This window comes from Vipera berus (genome assembly GCF_964194415.1).
Source record: "Vipera berus genome assembly, chromosome: 2".
In the NCBI taxonomy this organism is placed as follows: domain Eukaryota; kingdom Metazoa; phylum Chordata; class Lepidosauria; order Squamata; family Viperidae; genus Vipera; species Vipera berus.
In genome coordinates this window covers 27570899-27593654 of record NC_138203.1, presented here as the reverse complement: position 1 = coordinate 27593654, position 22756 = coordinate 27570899, and the positions used below count along the sequence as shown (strand labels likewise).

The 22756-nt window shown below is 37.4% G+C and overlaps 1 protein-coding gene across 4 annotated transcripts in view; it reads left to right on the top strand.

Moving 5' to 3' along the window:
* Positions 1 to 22756, top strand: part of PDE4D (phosphodiesterase 4D) — a gene marked incomplete at its 5' end in the record, with an annotated part of 761328 nt that overhangs the window by 110867 nt on the left and 627705 nt on the right. For 2 of the 4 annotated variants that reach the window (XM_081318714.1, XM_081318715.1), the window contains one exon: positions 12279 to 12382. In XM_081318714.1, coding sequence (XP_081174840.1) covers positions 12341 to 12382 — 42 coding nt within the window. Of the gene's footprint in view, positions 1 to 12278; positions 12387 to 22756 lie in introns of all 4 variants that reach the window. The other 2 variants (XM_081318718.1, XM_081318717.1) reach the window with 1 other exon arrangement.

Below are 22756 nucleotides of genomic sequence, written 5' to 3'. Positions count from 1 at the left end.
AAACCAACTTCCATGTTTCCTAAATTCACGGTCCCAAGGAAACACAATTCTACAGGAAAGTTTGACCATATACTTAAAAAAACAAAACTTTTCTATATTTAATTAAGCTAATGATTTAACAAAAGTAGCAAGGGATTTTTTTTAAAATATAGAGTAATCACTCATAACTGAATATCAGTTATACAGCTTTCTCTGAACTGGTCCCCCTTGTTGCATTGGGATTGCAGTTCCAGAATTTCCAGTACATGCATTTCAGCTGATAATTTGGATTAATGGTTTCACATTTTCACATTCCAATGCTTCTTTTATTTACCAGCCAACCCAGAATAATTAACAAAGAATAACAGCATAGGAAGGGACCATCACATTAGTATCAGAAGCTATAAAGTGGCTTTTTACTAATGGAAATGTTATCACAAAGTGTATATGCATTTCCATTTCAAAGAGTTAATGACATGTAATGAGGACACATAATTGAACTTTCTACTCTTTCTTGCCAACTTTTGGCTTAAAAAAATAATAAGGAATGACTTTTTTTTGAAGTACTCAATTTTAATAGTAAACATTAATGAACTGACCACCATAGTTGTGATCATCCAAATTTCAATTCAAGTTCTACTTGTGAAAGCATATAGAAAGGTCAGACTAAAGGGGACACCATCCCTTGTGGATTACATCCACTGCTCTGCCCTGCTCTAACGCATGATGTGAACACAACACGTGTTTATTGTATTGTGTGCATAAAGTAGAAGTAGCTGTTTACTCTTCACAGGAAGAAGAGCATATGAGAAAGCACCCTTATTTTTTCACATTTGTGCTGTGTTGCATTAAATGCTATTATGCTGTAGTAATCACTAAAGAGACATGGTGGGAAAAATGTAAAGATTGTCCTCTTCCTTCCCCAGCCTTGTGCTCATTTTCGTATGAAGAACTGGTCTGACAATTTATAGCCTGAAGCAGAGAAACATACATTACTTCTGCTGTCGATGGCCTGGCCTCAAAGACCAATACTCTGCTTGGTGATCTGAGGCAGAAAATCCTATGAGTAACTATCCCGCTCACAAAACCACACTGATATTCTAATGTTCTCAGCATATACACCAGTGATTGCCTTAGCTATCATTTATTCAGTTTATCCATTGTTAGGTTGACAATACATGCTGAACTGTAAATTAATCCAGAAGATAGTTTATATAAAACAGAGGTTCCTAACCCCTGGTCTGCAGCCTGGTGCCAGGCCATAGCCTGTTGGAAACTGAGCCGCATAAGTGGTGTGTGAATGTGCAAAGCTGCATTTGTGCAAATGGCATGCGTGCAAAACCATCCCCACGCAGACCTGGAAAGATTGGGGGTCACTGATTTAAAATGCTTGTATAAAATTATTTCGGCTAAATAATTTATTGATTTACTAGACTTATATAGTGCATTTCCTCAGTGTATTGCTTTATTCTGCTCTTCCAACTCTCTGACATACATGCACACAAACCCTTTTCTATGACAAATAGCTATTAAATATGCAAATATAAATAAATGAAAAAGCAAACAAAATTCATCTGAGAACTATCCCAGAATTTTGGAGGATAAGAGCTGTCTGAGTCCTGTCTTTCAAAAAAGGATCTTTATTCTTTTCCCACCATGCCTTTTGAAACATTATTGTTCATAGCAACAGCTCAGTGTCTCTTGACTGCCTCTTTAGATTGCAATAATGTGCAGTAAAACAGCATGAAATTAAATTTCTTGCTAATCGTACCAAACTGGCAGTGCAGAAGAGGATAATGGGTAGCAAAAAAAAAATTCAAACGCAGCATTGATTTTCAGAACAAACAGCATACATGAAGTTTTCAGGTACCATTTGCATCATTCTGTTGCCACTAGAGTAGATTCCTTTTGCTAGCAATACACTATTTAATTTCCAGAAAACCTGCTAGACATTAGTGAACACTGAATGTATCATAGCAGTGGATTAAGAGAAACTACAGTGATTTGCTCTTTTTGGAGGCACAGGTAGGCAACCCGCAGCTTGCATGCCAGAGGGTTCCCTCACCTGTTCTGTGATCTATGGAGTTCTAGGAAGTCTACTCACTTTTCCCAGAGCTAAGCTACTAGACAACATGGAACAGATGGCTCTTTTGCCAATACTAATGGCAGCCTGGAAATACAGATCTTGAGTGAGATGACAGAGAAAGAGGAAACTGACTCTTTTCTCTCTGGTCATCCACTTCACAACTGCTGTTAATGGAAGCAGAGAAGTAGCAATCTGTAGGAATTGGCCTGGACAAGAGATAATTTCTTCTGATGATGATAATTCTTTTCATGATTGTTGCTTTTTTACTATAAGTAATGGAGAACCACCATTTTAGAGAAGGATATGGATCTTGTGTTTGAAATAGAAAGAAAAAGGTACGGATGCCTGGATTTACATTTCATACCAAATTAAAATTCTGTTTGTGGATTTGATATGGGCATACAATATGAATATATTGTATCTTCTTCAAGAGTAACTTATTCAGTGCAACTGGTGTGGAATCCCAGCCCCTTGGGACTCTAGGGATTGCACAGCACACTAAACTGGAACTAACCATACCAGTAGTTCACAAAATATACTGACTAAAATGTAATTGAATAGTTTGTGCCTTTGTTTTATGTAAACACAGAATGCTCTCAATTGATTCATTTATTTGTTAAACATATTTCTATTCCACTGTGTTGAAAGAAAAATCTTCATCAGAGTCCAGTCCGAGCTGGGAATAATCAAAATGGAGATTGCTTTAGAAAGAAGGTTGTAGAGGAGGGCCAGACAAAAAGATAGCTCTGGGAAATTTGACCACATGTAGAGGGACACGGTGGCTCAGTGGGTTAGGACACTGAGCTTGTAGATCAGAAGGTTGGCAGTTTGGCGGGTCGAATCCTGAGTGCCGTGTAACAGAGTGAGCGCCTGTTACTCGTCCCAGCTTCTGCCAACCTAGCAGTTCGAAAGCACATATAAATGCAAGTAGAAAAATAGGGACCACTACAGTGGGAAGGTAACAGCGTTCCGTGTGCCTTTGGTGTCTAGTCATGCCAGCCACATGACCATGGAGATGTCCTCGGACAAGTGCTGGCTCTTCGGCTTTGAAACGGAGATGAGCACCGGCCCCTAGAGTTGGAAATGACTAGCACGCATGTGCGGGGAAACCTTTACCTTTACCTTTGGTAGGGAATGGTGGGTTTTTATACCTTCTTGAACTTTTGTTTGGAGTTGTTCCTGTGGCATGAACTTTGACCTGAGTCTGAGTGTGCCTTTGTGGTATTCTGTTGGTGTGGGTTAATCCTATTATGTCCCAGGAAGTATCCTGCTTCCCTGGGGCTGTGGCTGATGACTATGTCCTGTGTTGGGTTTTTTGGTGTGAGGGATTGATGATTCTAGGGATTTTGTCTTTCTAATCCCAGCTTCCTGGCTTCAATCTTTCTGACAAGATAATCACATCTGCATTTCTGCAGACCTGGTTTCTGTTTGGGCAGAGAGATTTTGGGAGCAGGGTTGGTTTCAGCCTTGAAGATCCTTTCGGGAAGTATAATATTCTGCCTTTTTAATATTCCCCAAAATATTTCTTTCTCGGGTAAGGGGGGCTGACTTCCTACAACTGCAAACAAAAAGACTTGTTGACTTAACCAAGGTTTGCTATGTTAGACTGGATAAATTCTCACATTTTAAGCCGAGTTGTTTTAGTCATGATTTTCTGAACAGACCAAACAATCCAGTTTACATGTCCTACTAAGCCAAAATCAAACATGATGAACTAACATAAATCCAGGTTTATATTCTCCATGCAACTCAGCCTCACTCCAACTCACCTCACAGGGTTGTTGTTGTGTGGAAAATAGAAGGAGTATTAGGAGTGTTTGCCATTTTGAGTAACTCATAAAGCAATAGAGGCAGAATAAATATCTAATAAATAAAATAACATTTTTGAATATAAGTCTTTTCGCTGTGAGAAAAAAAGGTCACCATTGACTTGTATAGAAGATGTACCTCCAGAGACAACTTTCAGGGAAGCAAATCTGCAATATTATAATGTTTTGAATGGGGAAAAATAATAAACTTCATTTAAATAGTCCCCTGCTTTGGATCTAAGCAGGCTGAAGCTGGATCAAGATGACTGAACAGGAAAAGAATGTTTTCCATGGGGAACCAAGAGACAAAGTCCCACGGATGTAGTCTATGTTGCCTAGAAGAGGTTTGGTGGCCTCCTGGGTTATGATTGGCATGTTCCAGGACTGCCCACTCCTCTTCAGCCATTGGCCTTTTTGCTTCTAGTTGCCAGAGAGACCAGAACCGTCTGTGGTGCAGGGTTTTTTCCCCCCTTTTGTGGGAATGGTAATATTGTGGAAGACCAAATATATGGGTCTTCTGTGAGATGGGTATTCTGATACCACACTTTGCTTCCATTAAGATTTAGCCTGCATGGCTTTGGGCTAAGGAAGAAAGGCTTCCTTGGCCAGGATCAGGGTGAAAGAAGAACTAGGTTCCGTCTAGCCTCCTGGAGAGGCTGATGCTATGGCCAGATGTTTTCTCAGATGTTGCCAGGCTAGCCACTTCAGAGTGATGTGCAGTGATGATGCAGATTGCTGGAAAGGACCTATAGCCAGAAAAGCTGGGTGGGGTGGGGAGAACAGGCATGGCTCCCTCTGAATTAGTGATCACAGCATAGGGAGGAGCCATTAGACAGCTCCTTTTCCAGTTGCAGCCAAGAAAGTAACCCATTGCCAGCTCATTGCAAGGATGGAAAAGGATGAAAGCTTTTCAAAGTGCTTTTTCTTCCACATCTAAGAATTTAGGTTAAACCAGAGCAAGTTAAAAGCAGAATGTTGTTTTTAAGAAATAAAATGTGACACCTGCTTTAAAAAGTTATGTAATGCTGTACAAAATGGGTTTTCTTCTCAATTTTCTGTGACTTTGTATCCTAAGATTTTTCTATCCCTTACCTCAATATTTTTCTTTACTTCCAAAGGAAGATTTTAAGGATACCTGCTAAGCTAATATTATGTTCAACAGTCTTTTGAATCCTAGCGTAGTTTGTGTTTTAGCTGTAAATTACAACATTGTTTGGGGAAGCTGTGAATGTTTTAAAAAATTATACACTGTACTGGAGGAAGCTCAATTATTCTACCTTCTGAAAAACTGTACAGTTGTTAAGGTAATCCATATAATATACTCTTGCAGGAGTTTTTACTCTCTTATGTTGGGTTAAAACTGTGGTAAGCAAACTTGATTTTCAAGGACAAAATCTGAATATTCTGTTTTGCATTGCACAAGCAGTAAACGGATATTTGCCTTAGGCGGAGATCAAGGGCCAGTCCTACTGTTAGGCAGAGAAAGTACAGTTCTGTCTAATATGCATAAATTTCTTAGGTATTGTATGCTAAAATCAATGTTATTCATTTTCATTGTTTTTCTTTTTGTTCCTTTTAATAGCTAAATTATTTAAGGGAAGTTTTTTCTGTTAAGTTGTTACATAAAATACACACCAGTATTCCATTAAAATAACTTTCAAGGGAAGCTTTAAAAGTGGGTTTTGGGAACCTAGCTATTGGCATTTTTAAATTGTGGCTTGTAGTTTAGTGTGTATAAGCCCAACCTATTATTGTTCATTAAATTAACTGTGATGAAGCAAATCAGGATCAGTGCTATGTGCAGATGCATCAAAATGGTCGAACATTTAAATATACTGTAACAGAGTGCAACTTGTAAGTAGGAAGTGGTCTAGTAATTGGGAGTTCAGAAAGATTGTTTATGGGTGAGGTGGAAAAGGTATAATGGTGCTTCCTTCTCGCTTTTTTAAAGCCATAGTTACAATCCAATGGGAATATTTTCTACCAGACATGTCAAACTCGCGACATCACATGACATCACACAACGTATTGGGACAGTTTTGCCATTGCCGGCAATGGGGTGGGCACGGCTTCTGGATGATGCGTCCGGCCTGCAGGCCAGCAGTTTGACACCCCTGCTCTAGACTTTTCTATGGAAGCTGGTTTGCATAGGGGACCAAGAGGAAGGGACCAAGAGGAAGATATTCCAACAGATCTGAACAATCAATATCAATTGTCATTCTCTATTTTTAAAAAAGATATTAGGAATCCATTTTCTGAAGAGATTGGGGAACCATTTGTCTGAAATGGTATAAGGTTTTCTGCTTGAGCAGGAGGTTGGACTAGAAGACCTTCAAGGTCCCTTCCAACTCTGTTATTTTCCTATTCTGCCAAAAAGGCTTCCTCTCCCTACCTGATGCAGCACTCACATTCCTGTGATTATTTTGTATGCTGTAACTGCACAAGCAATTCAGAATGTGAGAAGATAAGCCACTGTGAGCCACAAACTATTAAAGGAGCATCACATGAAGCTTCAATAACTCGATATGGTGTTTTCTGCTAGGTATCCTAATTATAAAATTGTTTCTTCTGATCCACGCCTGGTCATGAAGTGTGAGCTTCATATTTTTATTCACAGGAAAGAAAAATATCAACTGAATACAGATCACCCATACTTATCTAATAGATAAGCAGGCCAACAAATAATCTCTTTCTCTCTCTCCCTCTCCCTCTCTCTCTGCTTCCTTTCCTTTCCTTTCCTTTCCTTTCCTTTCCTTTCCTTTCCTTTCCTTTCCTTTCCTTTCCTTTCCTTTCCTTTCCTTTCCTTTCCTTTCCTTTCCTTTCCTTTCCTTTCCTTTCCTTTCCTTTCCTTCCCTTCCCTTCCCTTCCCTTCCCTTCCCTTCCCTTCCCTTCCCTTCCCTTCCCCTTTCCTCTCTCACCTCTCTGTACACATTTCAGACAAATGGCTTTCCAATCTCTTTTTAAAACCTCCAGGGATGAAGCACCCAAAACTACTGCGACAAGCCATCCCACTGGTTTATTCTTCTCACCATCAGGAAATTTCTCCTTCACTCTAGATTGGTTTTTTCCAATCACTGCTTTTTTAAAAAAATATTTATTTAATATATGAAATGCAAAGAAAAATAGAAATAAGGAATTAGGTGAAGGAAAAAGAGAGGGGAAAAAGAAAGTGTGAGGTACAAAGGAAAAAAGAAAGAAAAGGCATTAACTTCTGAGTCTTTTTAGCACAGTACAAGATAAAAACACTTCAGCCTCAACTATTTGTTTTTACAGATTAGTATACAATTAGCCATTTCTATAATGACAAATCTATCTACTCAACAAAACCCAAGTCAAAATTTCAATTTTTTTATCACAACCACAAAATCCAGATATGAAATCCAAGTGAAAAATGTACTTAAATATATTCTCTTTGAATAAAATGATCAATTTAAGCATTCCTGTTTTATCTTCCTTGCTATGGAAATAGTGTGTATTTCTATTTGCACCTAATAATCTTTCTGAACTATCACCATTTTTATTAACAAGGTTCACTCTGTTCTTTCAGATTCCTCCCTCCAAACGACCCTTATAGAATATTTTTTATAAACATCCTTTTTAAAACTCAAAAAAAATCTTTAAACTATTGCAACATTTTCTTTAACTTTCTCTTAACACAGATAATCTCAAATACATTTTCAATAGCATTTTGCATACTTTAAGAGTTAGTTAAGAATTATACATTTTCAATTTTTGGATTAAGACTTTCAATTACAAATATCAATCAAAGGGTTCAAAAGGAGGGACAGAATTTAGTCACTTTGTCAAAGAAGATTTGTTTGGCATGATCTGTTTTTGACAAACCCATGTTGGCTTCTGGATATAGCTTTGCTTGCTTCTAGGTCAGGGGTGTCAAACTGCCAGTCCATGGGCCATTTCATCATAACAAAGCTGCACCCACCCCATTGCCAGCAATGCAAAAAGAGTCGCAGTACGTTGTGACACATCACGTGACTTGGCAAGTTTGACACCCTTGGTCTAGATTTTCACAGATCTGCTGCCTTGATTATCTTTTCTAGGATTTTCTCAGGTATTGATGTTAGGCTGATTGGTCTGTAGTTTCCTGGATCTGTTCCCCCCTCACCCCCCCTTTTTTTTTTTTGAAGATGGGAACCATATCAGCTCTTTTCCAGTCCTGTGGTACTTCCCTGAAAGCGCTTCGAAAGATATGGTCCAGTGGTTCTGAAATGACATCTGCCAGCTCCTTCAGAACTCAAGAATATAATCTGTCAAGTCCTGGTGATTTGAACTCATATAGAATGGACAGGTGTCCTCTTACCATTTTCTTGCCTATTTTAATTTTAATTCTTAGTCTGTCTTTTGTAGTTCTGGTTTTGGTCCTTTCCCCTTTCCTTTTCTTTATAAAATAATTTCCTTAATGCAATACATTGGATTTTTCCTTTCCTTTCTGCCCCCCCCTTTTAAATTAAGGTTATATAAATTATAATAATTAACATTTTATATGTGGCAATTTCCTTGATTTTCCCTGTGGTGAAAAAAATAGCTGCTCAGAGATTGTAAACACATACTAACATGAAGCACATATCCTGTACAATAAAAAATCACCAGTAAGATAATGAGATGTTACCTTTTGCCTGTAGAAGCCATAAGCAGCTCTTGTACTAAGAGTGGAGATCTATTTTTTTATTATTCACTTGTCAAATAAACTTTGCCCTAAAGGAAGTTGATAAAAGCATCCTTAAACTGCTTTCAGTCTGGCCTCTGTTCATAATAGATGAACAATTTCATGCTTAGTTTCTGAAGCATATAAGCTTCATGACCATTTTCAATTGTTCTGGTTATTTAAAAAAAGCAATACCATGGCTCTATTTGAGACATAATTTAAATGCATAACATACCTATTTATTTCCTAGAACATAAAATAAAACACTCTGCATCTTTGGCATAAAGATGTTGCCTTGATAATCCCTGTGCCTGGCTTGACAATTTGACCTTGACTATCAACAGAATATGACAAGAATATAAAGTAGATTTCTCTAGAGCAAACACTTTTAAGAGCCTGCCTAGAATACCATATTTTTAGCTTTCATCTTTATAATAAATGGGCCAGGTGGGAATCTTCTGGCAAATAAAATTGGGATCTATTTCTTTTTATTCATTGATTTGAAGTGACAAAAGCGTACTCACAGAAGTCATCAGAATCCCAAGCCAGAAATTGAGAAATAATTCTTGAGTCATTAAATATCATTTCACTAAATAAAAGTTAAGACTACTGTTGATGCTATTGTTACTTCTGCTATACTGCTGCTATACTTATTTGTATAGCAAGGTCTTTTACTTCCAATGTACAGATACCTTGTAAGTTATGAGACAGATCAAATTATATGGCTACTGTCAATGTAGATTTGTTTACTATAGAGATAGAACTCAAACTCTATCTACAACCAAAAGTGTTGGGATTAAGTTTAATAAACTTAGCTACATGTTCTGTCCCATATCTACTAAGGTAACACTGTTATAAGTAACATCACCCACTCTGTGGCCTCATTCATACATTCACCTTCCATTACTGTTCTCCTTGGCCAACAGTATTCTTCCGTTGTTTAGTTAAGAAAAGTGTGAGCAATTTATTCTTAGATTTTTTTGTGCTTCCCTATCAGGCCTCAGAAATCACAGTGTTGAGTGGCACCAGGAAACTGTCAAGAAACAGAAGTGTAATTTCCTGCTATTTTTCAGATGAAAAAAAATAATAAGGGTTTATAAGTTGTGCCAAAAGAAAATTTGCAAACATTTAAGTATGACAATCAATGTAGTAAGTGATTAAAAAGTTGAAGAAATCTACGTATAGTCCCTTCTTAGTTGTGAATGTCAAGGCTGAAGATGCTTGCTAACCTCTGTTGGTACTCAACTTCCCATAGCAAAAGGGGGAGGGAGAGCCTGGGAAAGAAATGAGAGTTTCAAGAAGCCATCCATGCACCATGAGACCCAAGGTCACAAAAGCAGGTGTCTGATGGAGGAGTGGATTGTTCCCATAACAAACTGAAGAAATTGGGCAACGTGAACATTTGGTGGGTGGGGGTTATGAAAAGCTATTGTTAACAAACCAGATTTTCATGTGGGAAAATTAGAGTTGATTTTGCTTCTTCAGTGTCGGATGTGTATTCAATAAATTGTATTTCTTATGGCACCTCAAGATTGTAAAGTTTCTTCAGTATTGAAGTCACTAGCCAGATGGTTGACAGTGGGATTCACTCAATGACTTGACCGATCATCAACCTATCTCATGGAGTTCCTCCTCCTGGAATAACTTTAAAGGAGACCCTCTTTGAAAGTGCAGACAAAAAGTAGGATATACATACAATCTGTAACAAACAAAAATCCAGTAGGCAGAATGAAACCCACAGTTTTCCTCAAATTTGACCCAACCATTTTCAGAAATGTCTCATCACTACCTCACAAAATGAACCCAAAATATCTTTCTTAAAAAGTTTAGTTTTCCCTCAGATAGACCAGAATGTGCCAAGTAAGCAACTGGCTGAAACCTTAGTATTAAAATTATAATTAATGTAATGATATGTCTATCCTTTATTGTTTGGATCATATTTATTGTCTTCACATTACATTTCAGGAGAAAATCCAATATACAGGTTGAGTTTTTCCTTAAAACAATTAAGTCCTGATTCTGATGCTAGTCTTTACTACCTGCTGCTGATAGGCTGTGATTTCCATATTCCTTTAGCTATTATTGCTAGCTCATAACATTATCAGAATCACATAGGTTCATATATTTCCTAAATTGCTTTGTAGCCATATATTGCACATGAATATGATTTTCTCAGTGGTAGTTTTTATCAGCAGGAATGCTGTGATCTTTTCTATCACCTTTTAAGCTTGCTTCTGATATGTTTGAAAAATCAAACATCTGTAAACAGCATTTCCAGCTGTGTTTTTTAAAAAGCAAATATTACATCTTGCCAATCCAGTGCTGATCAATGGATGATTCAGACCGAACACATTGAGCTATTTGAATCATTTTTTTCCTTCTTGCTGCAGAAAGATTATACTTTAAGATTTACATTTGAAAACAGCATCCTTTCTGTAATCTTAAATATTGGATTTAATGTACGGATGAATTATTTACTGACATACAAATAATTAGCCAATCTTGCTTGCTCTTCATCTTTTATAATAACTGAGATAATTGTTTTAGATGGGCCTTTGGGTCTGGGTCACACAATTCCTGATGTAAAAATTAGCCAAACAATAGAATGGATTTGCCCTGCTATTTGAAATGAAAAGAGATGCTTGTCTGAGTTTGTTGCACAGCCTCTTTCAGACTGAAAATTGCATTTGGTCTTTGAATAATATGCTGAAAATCACACTCCAAAAATGGGGCCAAATTAATTATCTTCATTAATGTCTATGGAGATTCTCAGTCATCCAGGTCATGGTTGTCCCATGTTTTGAAAAAGCACCTTTGAGATATCCTTACTAATCTCTTTCAGAATGATAACAAGAGGGGACAATTGAAACTGTTCAGTGCATCACTGTTGAATGAATATATTGCATCAGACTTCATTCAAAGGAATGCAAATGTGTTCTCTCTCTCTCTCTCTCTCTCTCTCTCTCTCTCTCTCTCTCTCTCTCTCTCTCTCTCTGTGTGTGTGTGTGTGTTTGTGTGTCTGCTTGTGTGTGTTTATCAGAAAGAGAGTCAGTACACAATATGAATACTACCCATGTATAACTTAAACCATATGGTTTATAAACAATGCTTAAGTCTTTCTGTTTATCAGTTGAAAAAGAATGTCCTCAGCTTTAAGGCTGAGTGTTTATCCAAATGTCAAAAAAATGTTTAAAGAACACCAAAATCCCATATCTATTTATTTGGAACCAAAACCCATTTACATTTGCAGTTCTAACTTGTTTAAATTCTTTATTTTTAAATGTATGTTTCATCTTCAGACATAAGTCTTGTATTACAGATTTACATCCTGCTTGCATTGTCTTTTACCAAATAGATTTATCCTGGAAAGGTGTTTTACATATGTTTTACAAGTACAAATTACTAATACTGATTCAGAGAATTGGAACGTACTTCTAAGTAATGCATGGCATATAGCATTGTGCTAAAGTTCATATATAGGCACCCTCTCAAACTGAAAACACTCATCTAATTTGTTTGGAGGGTGTTGGTATGCTATCTCAGAAAGCACTTGATGCAAGTTAATACAGTAGCCTTGTTTCATTTGACTCATCCATTAGAATTTCATGTTGCTCAGGATGATGGGAACGGTAGTTTATCACCTACCTTTAAAAAGCAGTTTGTTAGAAGAACACAGGAGTTCAGCAACACAGTATCTTGAAAGGTTGTGTGAAACTATAACAATATATTTTCTTTGCATTAGGTGACATTTGCTCTTGTTGGAACTGCTGCTAAAATCTCAGCCAGATCAACAACTGCAGCATCATGAGCAGGGATACAAACTCTTTATCTGTCGGAAGTAAAAGTGTAAGTAAGTGGTTGTGTAAACCTCCCTTTGTCTTTATAGATACAATCACTGTATTTCTTCTTAACTAGGTTTGTGTGCTTGCATTAATAACATTGTTTAGGCAGTTTTGATGAATTCAAGCTATGTCTTTTTATCAACAAGATATCCACAAGAATGTTTTTTTTCCTCTTTCTCTTTCCCATTTAGCTTTCTGAATCTGTACAATTGCCTCCTTGTAGCTACATACCATTCAGGATCACCAGCAATAATTAAAATGAATAGAGTATTGCAGCAATTAAAAGCAAAGGAAGCAGAGCTAGTTACAGCAGTTTTTGAGCCTAGAAGAGATCTGAACATTTCTATAATATATTTTTTCTTTATTAATTTATCCTATCTGATTATTAAAATGTGCCTTTGAAAAAAAAACACTAAAGCAAGGTACTGTATCAGAAAATCCCAATCACAGAATTACTTTGCACTAGTTTCTATTCAGTTTCAAGTGTCACTCTAATAATTATGTTTGTTGTGGGAGCATGACCTGTCTATGTAGTGTTAATTAATAGTAACATAAATGAATTATTAATGAGAATTATTTTGGCAAATGGTGATGTGATCCATCCTTCCTTCCTTCCTTCCTTCCTTCCTTCCTTCCTTCCTTCCTTCCTTCCTTCCTTCCTTCCTCCCTCCCTCCCTCCCTCCCTCCCTCCCTTCCTTCCATCTTTCTGGCCTTTTTTCCATTGCAAAAATATTTACTGGCTTAGAAGTGGTGTTGCAATTCTAGGATTTTATTCTCATGTCCCTTTTCTGATTTCATAGGATGTCACAGTCTATGCATTATCCATAAGGAAGAAATGTGTGTTCTGACTGACAAGTAGCCAGGAAGTTTACACCAAGTCTATTGGTTCTGCTTTAATGTTCTTTTGTTTGCTAATGTTATATGAAGACACCCATGAAAAACACTTTACAGTTTAGCTGTTTCTCTCCTGCCCTTTAGAAACGACACCACACAGCTCAGAAGAGGCAAGTGCTTGAAAGTGTGTGCCTAGCTAATATGGCTTTGAGCCCAGAGTGCCACAGTGGTTAGTGTTGATGGGTTGAAAAGTGCTGGTTTTGCACAATATGCTGATGCTTATAAATGAAGTGTGCGTGGTAATATTTGACAGTGAAATATTTGGCTGCTTAAATTATGTTACAAAGCTATAGGAAGTGAGTATTTGTGTTAAAGAGAGGGGAGGGGCTGTATTTATGTTACAGCCCAGTTTCTTGGGAAACTGTAGGACAGTTTTGCATTTCCATCATGTGCCACTCATCCAAGAAGGAGACACATGGCATCATCTTCATTTCATCCATTCTTGACACAAACGAAGTCTCTGACCTCTGTTTTCTGTCTTTTTCTTCTTCAAAAGCAGAGTTTTCCATTTTATGCCAGCTCAAGTCACACTGTCCCATGTGTGCGATGAATTTCAGTTCCTTCCATTCCACATGGCTACTGCATCTGCAGTAGGATCACCCCTTCTCCTCTGGTCACTAATTGCTACTTTCTGTTGCCATTTATGGAGAGAGAAAATGTTGGGCTTTTCCTCCTCCAGGTTTGTTGATAGAACAGGACAAAGAAGGACCCTGATTTTTTTTCTTTTTCTTTCAAAATGAGGCAAAATCATTTATTTATTTATTCAATTTATATTCCCCCTCCCCCCCATTTCTCCAGTAAGGTGACTCTGGGCAGCTTACAAATCATAAAAAATATAAATAGAAAAACAATAAAAAAATTAAAAAACTCTGCAAATTTAAATTTTAAAACTCTGCAAAACAAAAACAAAAACAGAAACCAGACCTGGAACTTTTTCTTTCTGTTCTAAGAGCCTGGGAAAATATTGAAGTTTGGTGTTTTCTTTTTCTTTCTTTTTAATTGATCCAAGAGGGATAAAGAGTCAGGGGAATCTATTGGAAGTTATGGTAAATTTAGGTTGGGCAAAACCTAGCCATGATTGCAGCCAAAGCAAAGAAAGTGGTTGAAATCCAGAAGATTTCTTAATCTGACTTCATCTTTAGCTGAGGAAATGGAAAATGAACGTTTAAAAGTGTAGAAAATCTCTTGTAGAAGACTGCCATAAGTATTCAAAGATCACATTGATTTAATAACAGTTTGAATTGGAAAGTTGCTGTCCAACAGATGAGAACTGCAAGCTACAAGGGTGCTTATTTTCTTTCAATTAAATATTTCACTCTCCAATTAAGCTGGGTTAATACCAAAGGATGTGAAGTTCATCTCAGCTTTCCATGCAATAATAATTTGTCATTCAGATTTAAATATTTGAAATGTCTTAGAAGAGGTTTGGGCTTTGTGAAACCTCCAAAAGGAGGGAAAAAAAAGTACAGCTACCATAGGAGAAAGGTGTAAAACAAATAAGAAATGTATGGGATTACTAAATTAACATTTATTTATTATATTTATTTATTTTATTAGACTTATATACCGCCCTTCTCCCGTAGGACTCAGGGTGGTTCACAAGGTTTTTTAAAAACAATACAGCAAATTACAAAAAATTAAAAACAATTAAAATGATTACATTAACCTTGAAATAAAAACCCCAATTAAAATACAATTAAAATAGAACACATCCACCTTCCACCCCCAGATTAGCCATCTTTTATACTAATATTATTATACTTTGATTCTCCATCTTTCCAGTGAAGTAAAATAGTACAGGACCATTGGATTTAGCAGTGACCTATTGTGTCCGAAAGGCAGAAGGCCTGTTTTGAAGGTAGTTCTGTTGACAAATTTGCAAATATAAAAGCTATGCTGGCTAGGATGTTCATTTTACTTAAAAATTATCTCCCTTTCTTTTGTACACTCATAGTGATATAAATAGTAGAACAGAAGCATAACTGGCTTTAAGCCTAGTGTGATATTTTCATCATCTTAAAATGAAAGGGAGCATGCAATTTTTTAAATACTATTGGTCTTTAAATAATTATAAATGGATGAAGAAAAAAAATACAGTATGTGCTCTAGTTATTATAATTTTTAATTTAATTATACTGGCCCTAAAAGAAGAAAAAAGCAAAGTAACTACAGATTATGTTCTTTTTGTGAATCAGAGGAGAGCTTTAATAAATTTTACAGCAGGGAATGGAGATTTAATTGATTTACTTTCCTTTACCTACACATGGGTTTTTGTTAACTTTTCCTTTGTAGTCTGTTGCTGTAGTTCTTGAGAAAGCTGGGCCTTGAGAATTTGTGGCAAGTGTTGTACATGGTCCAGATTTCTGTATGAAATTACGGTTGAATCTATGACTAACTCTCAAGGGCTATATCCAAAATAATATACTGCCTAATTTTATCTTCCAACAATACAACTTTGACATCCTTCAATTTTATATCAGAGATAGCTAAATAGTATTATTACATGTCCTGTAAAATCAGCCTAACCTGATTCAAATTCCTCTTTTGAAATGTCCAGCAGTAATTGCTTAAATCTGTTGCTGCAAAATAAAAAGTTTAAATGCCCCTAATTACTTTCATATAATGAAATCTGCCAAAATCCATAATTAGCTTCCAGTTCTAGTTATTAAATTACAAGTAATTTAAGAATCAGGACCATACATTAAATTCCAGTTAAGATTTATTACTGAAGCCTATAGAAAATAATCCAGTCAACTAATGGTCAGCACTAAACTGGTGCTAGATAAGAGTTAGCGGAATTCGGGGGGCGGGGGCGGACTTGGATCACTTGTGGGTATGTAACAACTCCCGACTGATTCCTCTCTTGACTCTGCCCCAGATTCTGCCTCTTCTTCTCCTACAGTAGTTTTATCAATAATTGGCAATTGAAAATGTCAAAGTAGTTTAATTAAAATTGTTCAAATCCAGATAAATTCACATTTGTTCTCTTTTGGGGGAGGGCATGCCTTTGAGTCAGTTTTTGATTCCTGGCAACTGGCTGGACAAATCCATGAAGTTTTCTTGGCAACTTTTCAGAAGTGATTTGCTCAGTCTTTGGGGCTGAGGGAGAGTGACTGGCCCAAGGTTATCCAGCTAGCTTTGTGCCTAACAACCCAGGCTCTCCCAGTTTCTAGCCTGGTGCCTTAACCAATACACCATGGTGGCTCCCATTTTCCCATTAGTATTATAAAATTTACTGATTCTATGAGATTCTCTACTTTTGGTTTAATCCCTATTGTTTCATTCATTTTAGTTCTTTTCAAATATTATTCTCAGTGTAACTGAAACCATTCTAGGGACATAACTCTCAGGAGGTACCTGTGCATTGCTCTATTACAAGATTTTATGTTATATGAACTAATAAGATTTAAATCAGTCACTGGTATAAGTCATCTGAAAATTTTAGCTTCAAGATCAAATTCTTGGAACTCTTAACTTTATTAATTTGTTCCTTATGTTTATAAACTAGTACAGACTTCCCTAAAACTTGCAGTGTTTTCCCCAAATAAGTAACTTACTTAACATTAACTTTTATTGTGAATTTGTTCATTTTCCTGAACCTAGGGCTTTAATTTACAGTCAGTGTGTCAATTCTGCTTGCATCAGTTCTTTGTTTTAAAGTTTAAATAATTTTTCTCATAAATTTATACTTATCCTCTCTCATCTTATTCCACACACATTACATTCCTTGATGAAAGGTTAATATAACACTTTGAATTCATGAGAGAATTCATGTGCTAAAAGATTTAAACCAAATAAATTTGAAACTATATTTTGTCCTTCACTTTGTTTTCTTGTCAAAAAGCCTACAGATCTCATACAGGATATTTGTCCTAGGTGCAGAATTATATAATAACAATAATAACAATAATAATAATAAGGTTGGAGGGGACCTTGGAAGTCTTCTAGCCCAACCCCCTGCTCAGGCAGGAAATCCTATATCATTTCAGACAAAAATTTCAAATGTTTCATATAATACATGGATATTTCTCTTATCAGTTTCCTCATAAAATTGTAACTTTTTCATCTTCATGCAAAATCTGAGCTGTCAGTTTTAAAATTTTAGAAAACATTTCCTTCAAATGTTGTGGCTTTAGTTGCCACATTCTCTCAATATTCTTCCAGCATATCTTTATGTATTTCTGACTGCATGATGAGTTAAGAATATCAGACAAGAATGTTAAAAAAATGGATGTGGTACGTAACAACCCCCCTGCCCCAACTATATAGACCTTAATCAGAAATATATATTTTTACTCAACCATGACTAACACACAAATAAATTATAGACACAAGTGATTAAGCAAGTTCTACTAAGCTGAGAAGGGGCGTGACATTGTTCCTCCCTCATGAAATGCTGTGTGAATGCCAAGAAAATATTAACTGGAGGCTTTATAGTTGGCTACTACAAGCAACCTATCTGCTTATAGTTCCCTCATCTGACCTATCCTGAATCTATAAATTTTTAAAAAATGCACATCACACCTATGATTGTTTACATACTGGGAATGAAAGACTTAGTAAAAAAAAGCATTGGGATATGGGAAACTGGTTGGAAAACAGTGTTCTGAAAGCTACATTTCTTTACAATACAAACTTGCAAATTAAATCAATAGGTGCTTCTGCTGAGATAGAAAGTGCCAGGCTCTTTTGTCAACTGTCAAGTGATTAATCATTCAGCAGGAAACAGTCAAATCAGAATTGGTGGAAAATGATCAGAGTGAAAGCCAAACAGATGTGCATGGAATTTTTTTAGAAAATCAAAGACCCCAGAAGCACCTGCATATCATATTTCATCTTCTTCCTTTCCTTTGCTGTTTTTCAAATCAATGTTTGCTTTTTCTGTGGATGCTATTGTTGCATTTATGCATCATGCTGGACCAGATCAGTTGAATGCCACTGGCAATCTACATTTTTCTTTCTCATCCTATTTTTGTCTCTTGAACTCCCAAAACAAACCAAAACCAGACTGTTTTTTAAAAATTTCAAATACTATAAATTGTAGTTTACTGTGGCTCCAGCCATTATCTTGGCTTCTTGCAATTTCTCTACAGATAATGAAGCTCAGGACAACTGCCAGTTTTCTTCATCCTAAAGGGCTTCATCACCCAAAGCTAATGACATTTTTGGATGTCAGCTGATTATTGATCCAGATTCAAGATTCTGTTCTTCAAATGTATATGACTCTAAACAACTTGAGGTCAAGATACCTGGAAGCTTATCTTGGCTGTTACTGGCCAGGTTGATTGTTAATATCTTCTGTGGCACTTTTCCTGCATATATTGAAAGCTAAATTTTGAAATACAGTATGGATACTCCTCAACATATAACCGCAATTTAGCTCAAAGTTTCTGTTGCTAAGTGAGACAGTTGTGAAGTGAATTTTGCCCCATTTTGTGACTTTTTGTATCAGATGAATTGCTGCAGTTGTCAAGTAAGTAACATGGTTGTTAAGTGAATCTGGCTTTCCCATTTTTTATTTATTTTTTTTTTTAATTTTTAATTCCATTTATATCCCGCCCTTCTCCGAAGACTCAGGGCGGCTTACAAGTTCAGCAGTAGCCTTCATTCTATGTATATGCCTGCTTGTTAGGGCTTTCACACACACCCCAGCGGCATTATTACAAAGTCAGCTTAATTGCCCCCAACAATCTGGGTCCTCATTTTACCTACCTCGGAAGGATGGAAGGCTGAGTCAACCTTGAGCCTGGTGGGATTTTGCTTCTCAGAAAATCACAAAAGGTGATCACATGACCCTGGGACACTGCAACTGTGATAAATATGAACTAGTTGACAAGCATCCAAATTTTGATCATGTGAGTATGGGGATGCTGCAATGGTTGTAAGTGTGGAAAATGGTCATAAGTCACTTTTCTCAGGGCCACTGTAACTTTGAACTAAGCAAATGGTTATAGGTCGAGGTGTCAGAGCATGCAGTCTTATTGTGCTGAGATAACCCAGAGCAAACACAGTAAACAGTGGTGTGTATTAAATCTTACACTACCTACAATATCATACACCAGGAACAATATACATACACACAGCAGTTAAAGCAGGAAAATGAAAGAGAGCATACATCTGCAGAGCCTTCCCTTTTATACAAGGCTCTTAAAGAGATACAGACGTAGCTGCCTCTTAAAGGGACATAGACCCTGCTGAGTCATTCCCAAGATTACATTATACATCTTACATTACACCAGCTGGTTAGCTTTTAAATCATTACCTTGACACTCCTTCCATTTAAAGCTAAACAGCTGTTAACCCAAATGCTTTTACACATTCTTGATGCTTTCCTGCATTTAAAGGCTTAGTCAACCTATCGGCTATATTGTTGTCAGTGGAACAATGCTGTAACCTTATCAGTTTATCCTTTACAGCCTCCCTGATGTTACAATATTTTATGTCTACATCTTTGCTTCTGCTTCCAATATGTTCTTCCGTTGCCATCTTTATACATGCAACATTGTCCTTCTGTTAATCTCATAGGGGTAAACACTTGATGCACATTCATAGACTCCATTTCTCTGTCCATAGCCTCCTTTCATTTTTCCTGTTCTACTTTAGACAATGATAACATCTCCTGGTAATTGCGGGGTTCATACTTACACTATACGCTCTAACCCCACTTGCTGAGAACTGATCAGGAGGTACACCTTTATTGCTATGTTCAGACATCCTTGGTACCATCTGTTCCTGTGTTTCTGTTACTTTTCTCTTTACCTCAGGTCTATCCTCTTTTATTCCTACTATTTCCTACCTGCTATTATGTTCATCCGTGGGCTTTGTGTAGCCTCTCCTTCCTGAGAACTAGTGCTACGTGTTGGCATGAACACCTCGGTGTTAGCATGCAAAACTAGCAGACCTTGAAATCACAACCTTTTTTGTTCCATCTGTGAATCTATATTCTTTGGAACCTGGCTCATATCCAAGAAACCTAAGTTTCCTGGCCTTTTTCTGTCCCTTCCTTCTAGTGCTTTTGGGAATATGCACCCAGGCATAACTGCCAAATGTCCTTTTTTTATTTTTATTTTAATTCCATTTATATCCCGCCCTTCTCCGAAGACTCAGGGCGGCTTACAAACTTAGCAGTAGCCTTCATTCTATGTATATGCCTGCTTGTTAGGGCTTTCACACACACCCCAAGCGGCATTATTACAAAGTCAGCTTATTGCCCCCAACAATCTGGGTCCTCATTTTACCTACCTCGGAAGGATGGAAGGCTGAGTCAACCTTGAGCCTGGTGGGATGCGAACCTGCACTAATTGCAGGCAGCTGGTGTTACTTAAGGAGGCATTAGCCCACTGCTCCACCAAGGCTCTTAGGTGACCCAATGAAGGTTTCCTTCCATATAACAGGTAATATGGAGTTTCATTGATAGCAATGTTCTGTTTACTAGATAGTTGGCTGTTTTCATGGCTTTCCCCCGGTACATTTTACTTATTCCTGCATCTGCCAGCAGTGAGTCTTTCATGGTTTTCAAAATGCCATTCCTCTGTTCAGCCACCCCATTTTCTGCTGGTGAGTATGGGTTTGTACGTCTATGACTTATACCTACGTTCCTCAGCCACTTTTGGAGATTGTCAGACATGAACTCTGTTCCCCTGTCTGTCTGCAGCTGGCATACTGTATAGCCATATCTTCGCTCTGCCTGAACTATTGTAGAACTTCATAAATAGCAAAACCCATATCTGGTGTAGTCATCTACTAAGACTAATACATACCTAGCTCCTCCTAGAGAGGGCGCCATAGGACCAATTAAATCAGCGTGCACTAACTGCAAAACTCTTGTTTGTTTGCCTTGAGCTTTGACACGAGGACTACCTATATCAGTGGTGGTGAACCTTTTGGAGACTGAGTGCCCAAACTGCAACCCAAAACCCACTTATGTATCATTGGGTGCCAGGTGGGCGTGGCTGCGGTGGTAACAGCAGACTGGGTGGGACTAAAACGTTCAATCAATCAATTCCGACTTTGCGAGATTTTTTTTCCCTGTGAGAAGTTGAAATTGATTGATTAATTGAACCTTTTTTTTTGCACACGGCCGCACAGGCCTAAAGCAAAAAGGTTTTATAAAACCCAGCTGAAGCCCTAGGATTGGGGTGATGGCGCAAGTGCCCACAGAAAGGGCTCTGCATGCCACCTGTGACATGCATGCCATAGGTTCGCCAACACAGACCTATATCAAACCCTCAGTTTAAGAGACCATTAAGTTATTTCTGAATGCCCATTCAACCTTGAAATACATCATTTGCTTCATTTACATAATTTGTATAATTCAAATAATATTATTTCTATTATTTTGAATGCCATGTGTTAATGTAAAAGATGAAAACTGATGAGATAACATAAATTGTCTGGAGTATTTTGGAAAAAATAGACCTTAAATGCAGACAATATATGAATAATAATATGTCTGTTACATCAAAATCTATTAAAGTGAGATCCAGTAAACCAAGAGCATATTGGAAGTGAAGCATTACACAAATATGTGGCATACATAAATCTATACATTTATGAAGAATTCTGCTCTTGCAGTTTTCCAGGCTTGGGTTTCTCTTTGTAATTCAACTCATCTGTAAGGAACTGAGACTTATGACATTTTCCCTAGTAGTTCCATAGAGGATTTTGTGAAAGCTTATCTGTGAAAACCAATATAAGATGAGCCCAGAGTTATGAAAAGGAACAAGGATTAGCCTGAACTAAAGAATAACTTAGAAAAAAAGGGCACACATGTTTGCATGCTCTCACACAAGCACAGACACATAAACAGACAAAATTCAGAGCTGAAGAATAGCAAACATACAGCAACATACATTTTATCCAAAACTTTCCCCTTAGAAAGGAAGATTAGAGACTATGTGATAGGTATCTAGAGTAGCTAGACAAAGATATGGTGTCTTCAAGAGGGTTTCATCACTTTCTCCTTCAAGGTAGAGAACACAGCACCCTCCTTAAAGAAGCATTAGCCACCTCTCACATCCAGCTGAACACATCTTTCCTGGCCTAGTAAGTCAGGTAGAACATATTTTGAGCCCACAAATGGCAACAAAAAAAGGAAGAGTCCCATCTACTTACTTAGCCTTTACAAATTGAAAAGAAACCCAGATAGCCTTATAAGGTATAATCTTATGCTTAAGCAGGCTGTAGGAGCCAGTTGGGTGGAGTGATTAAAGACCCTAGGTTACAAACTGGAAGACCATGAATTCTAATCCTGCCTAAGACAGAGGTCCCCAACCTTTTGGGCACCAGGGACCAGTTATGTGGAGAGAGGTTTTTCCGTGGACCAGAGGGGTGTGTGGTTTTGTGTGCTGCCTGCATTCCACGGATGGGGCTTTGCTTGTTTGTGTGATCCAGTTGCTGGCATGCCGCGGCCCGGTACTGGTCCATGGACTGGCGGTTGGGGACCCCTGGCCTAAGGCATGAAGCTAGCTGGATGATTTGGGTC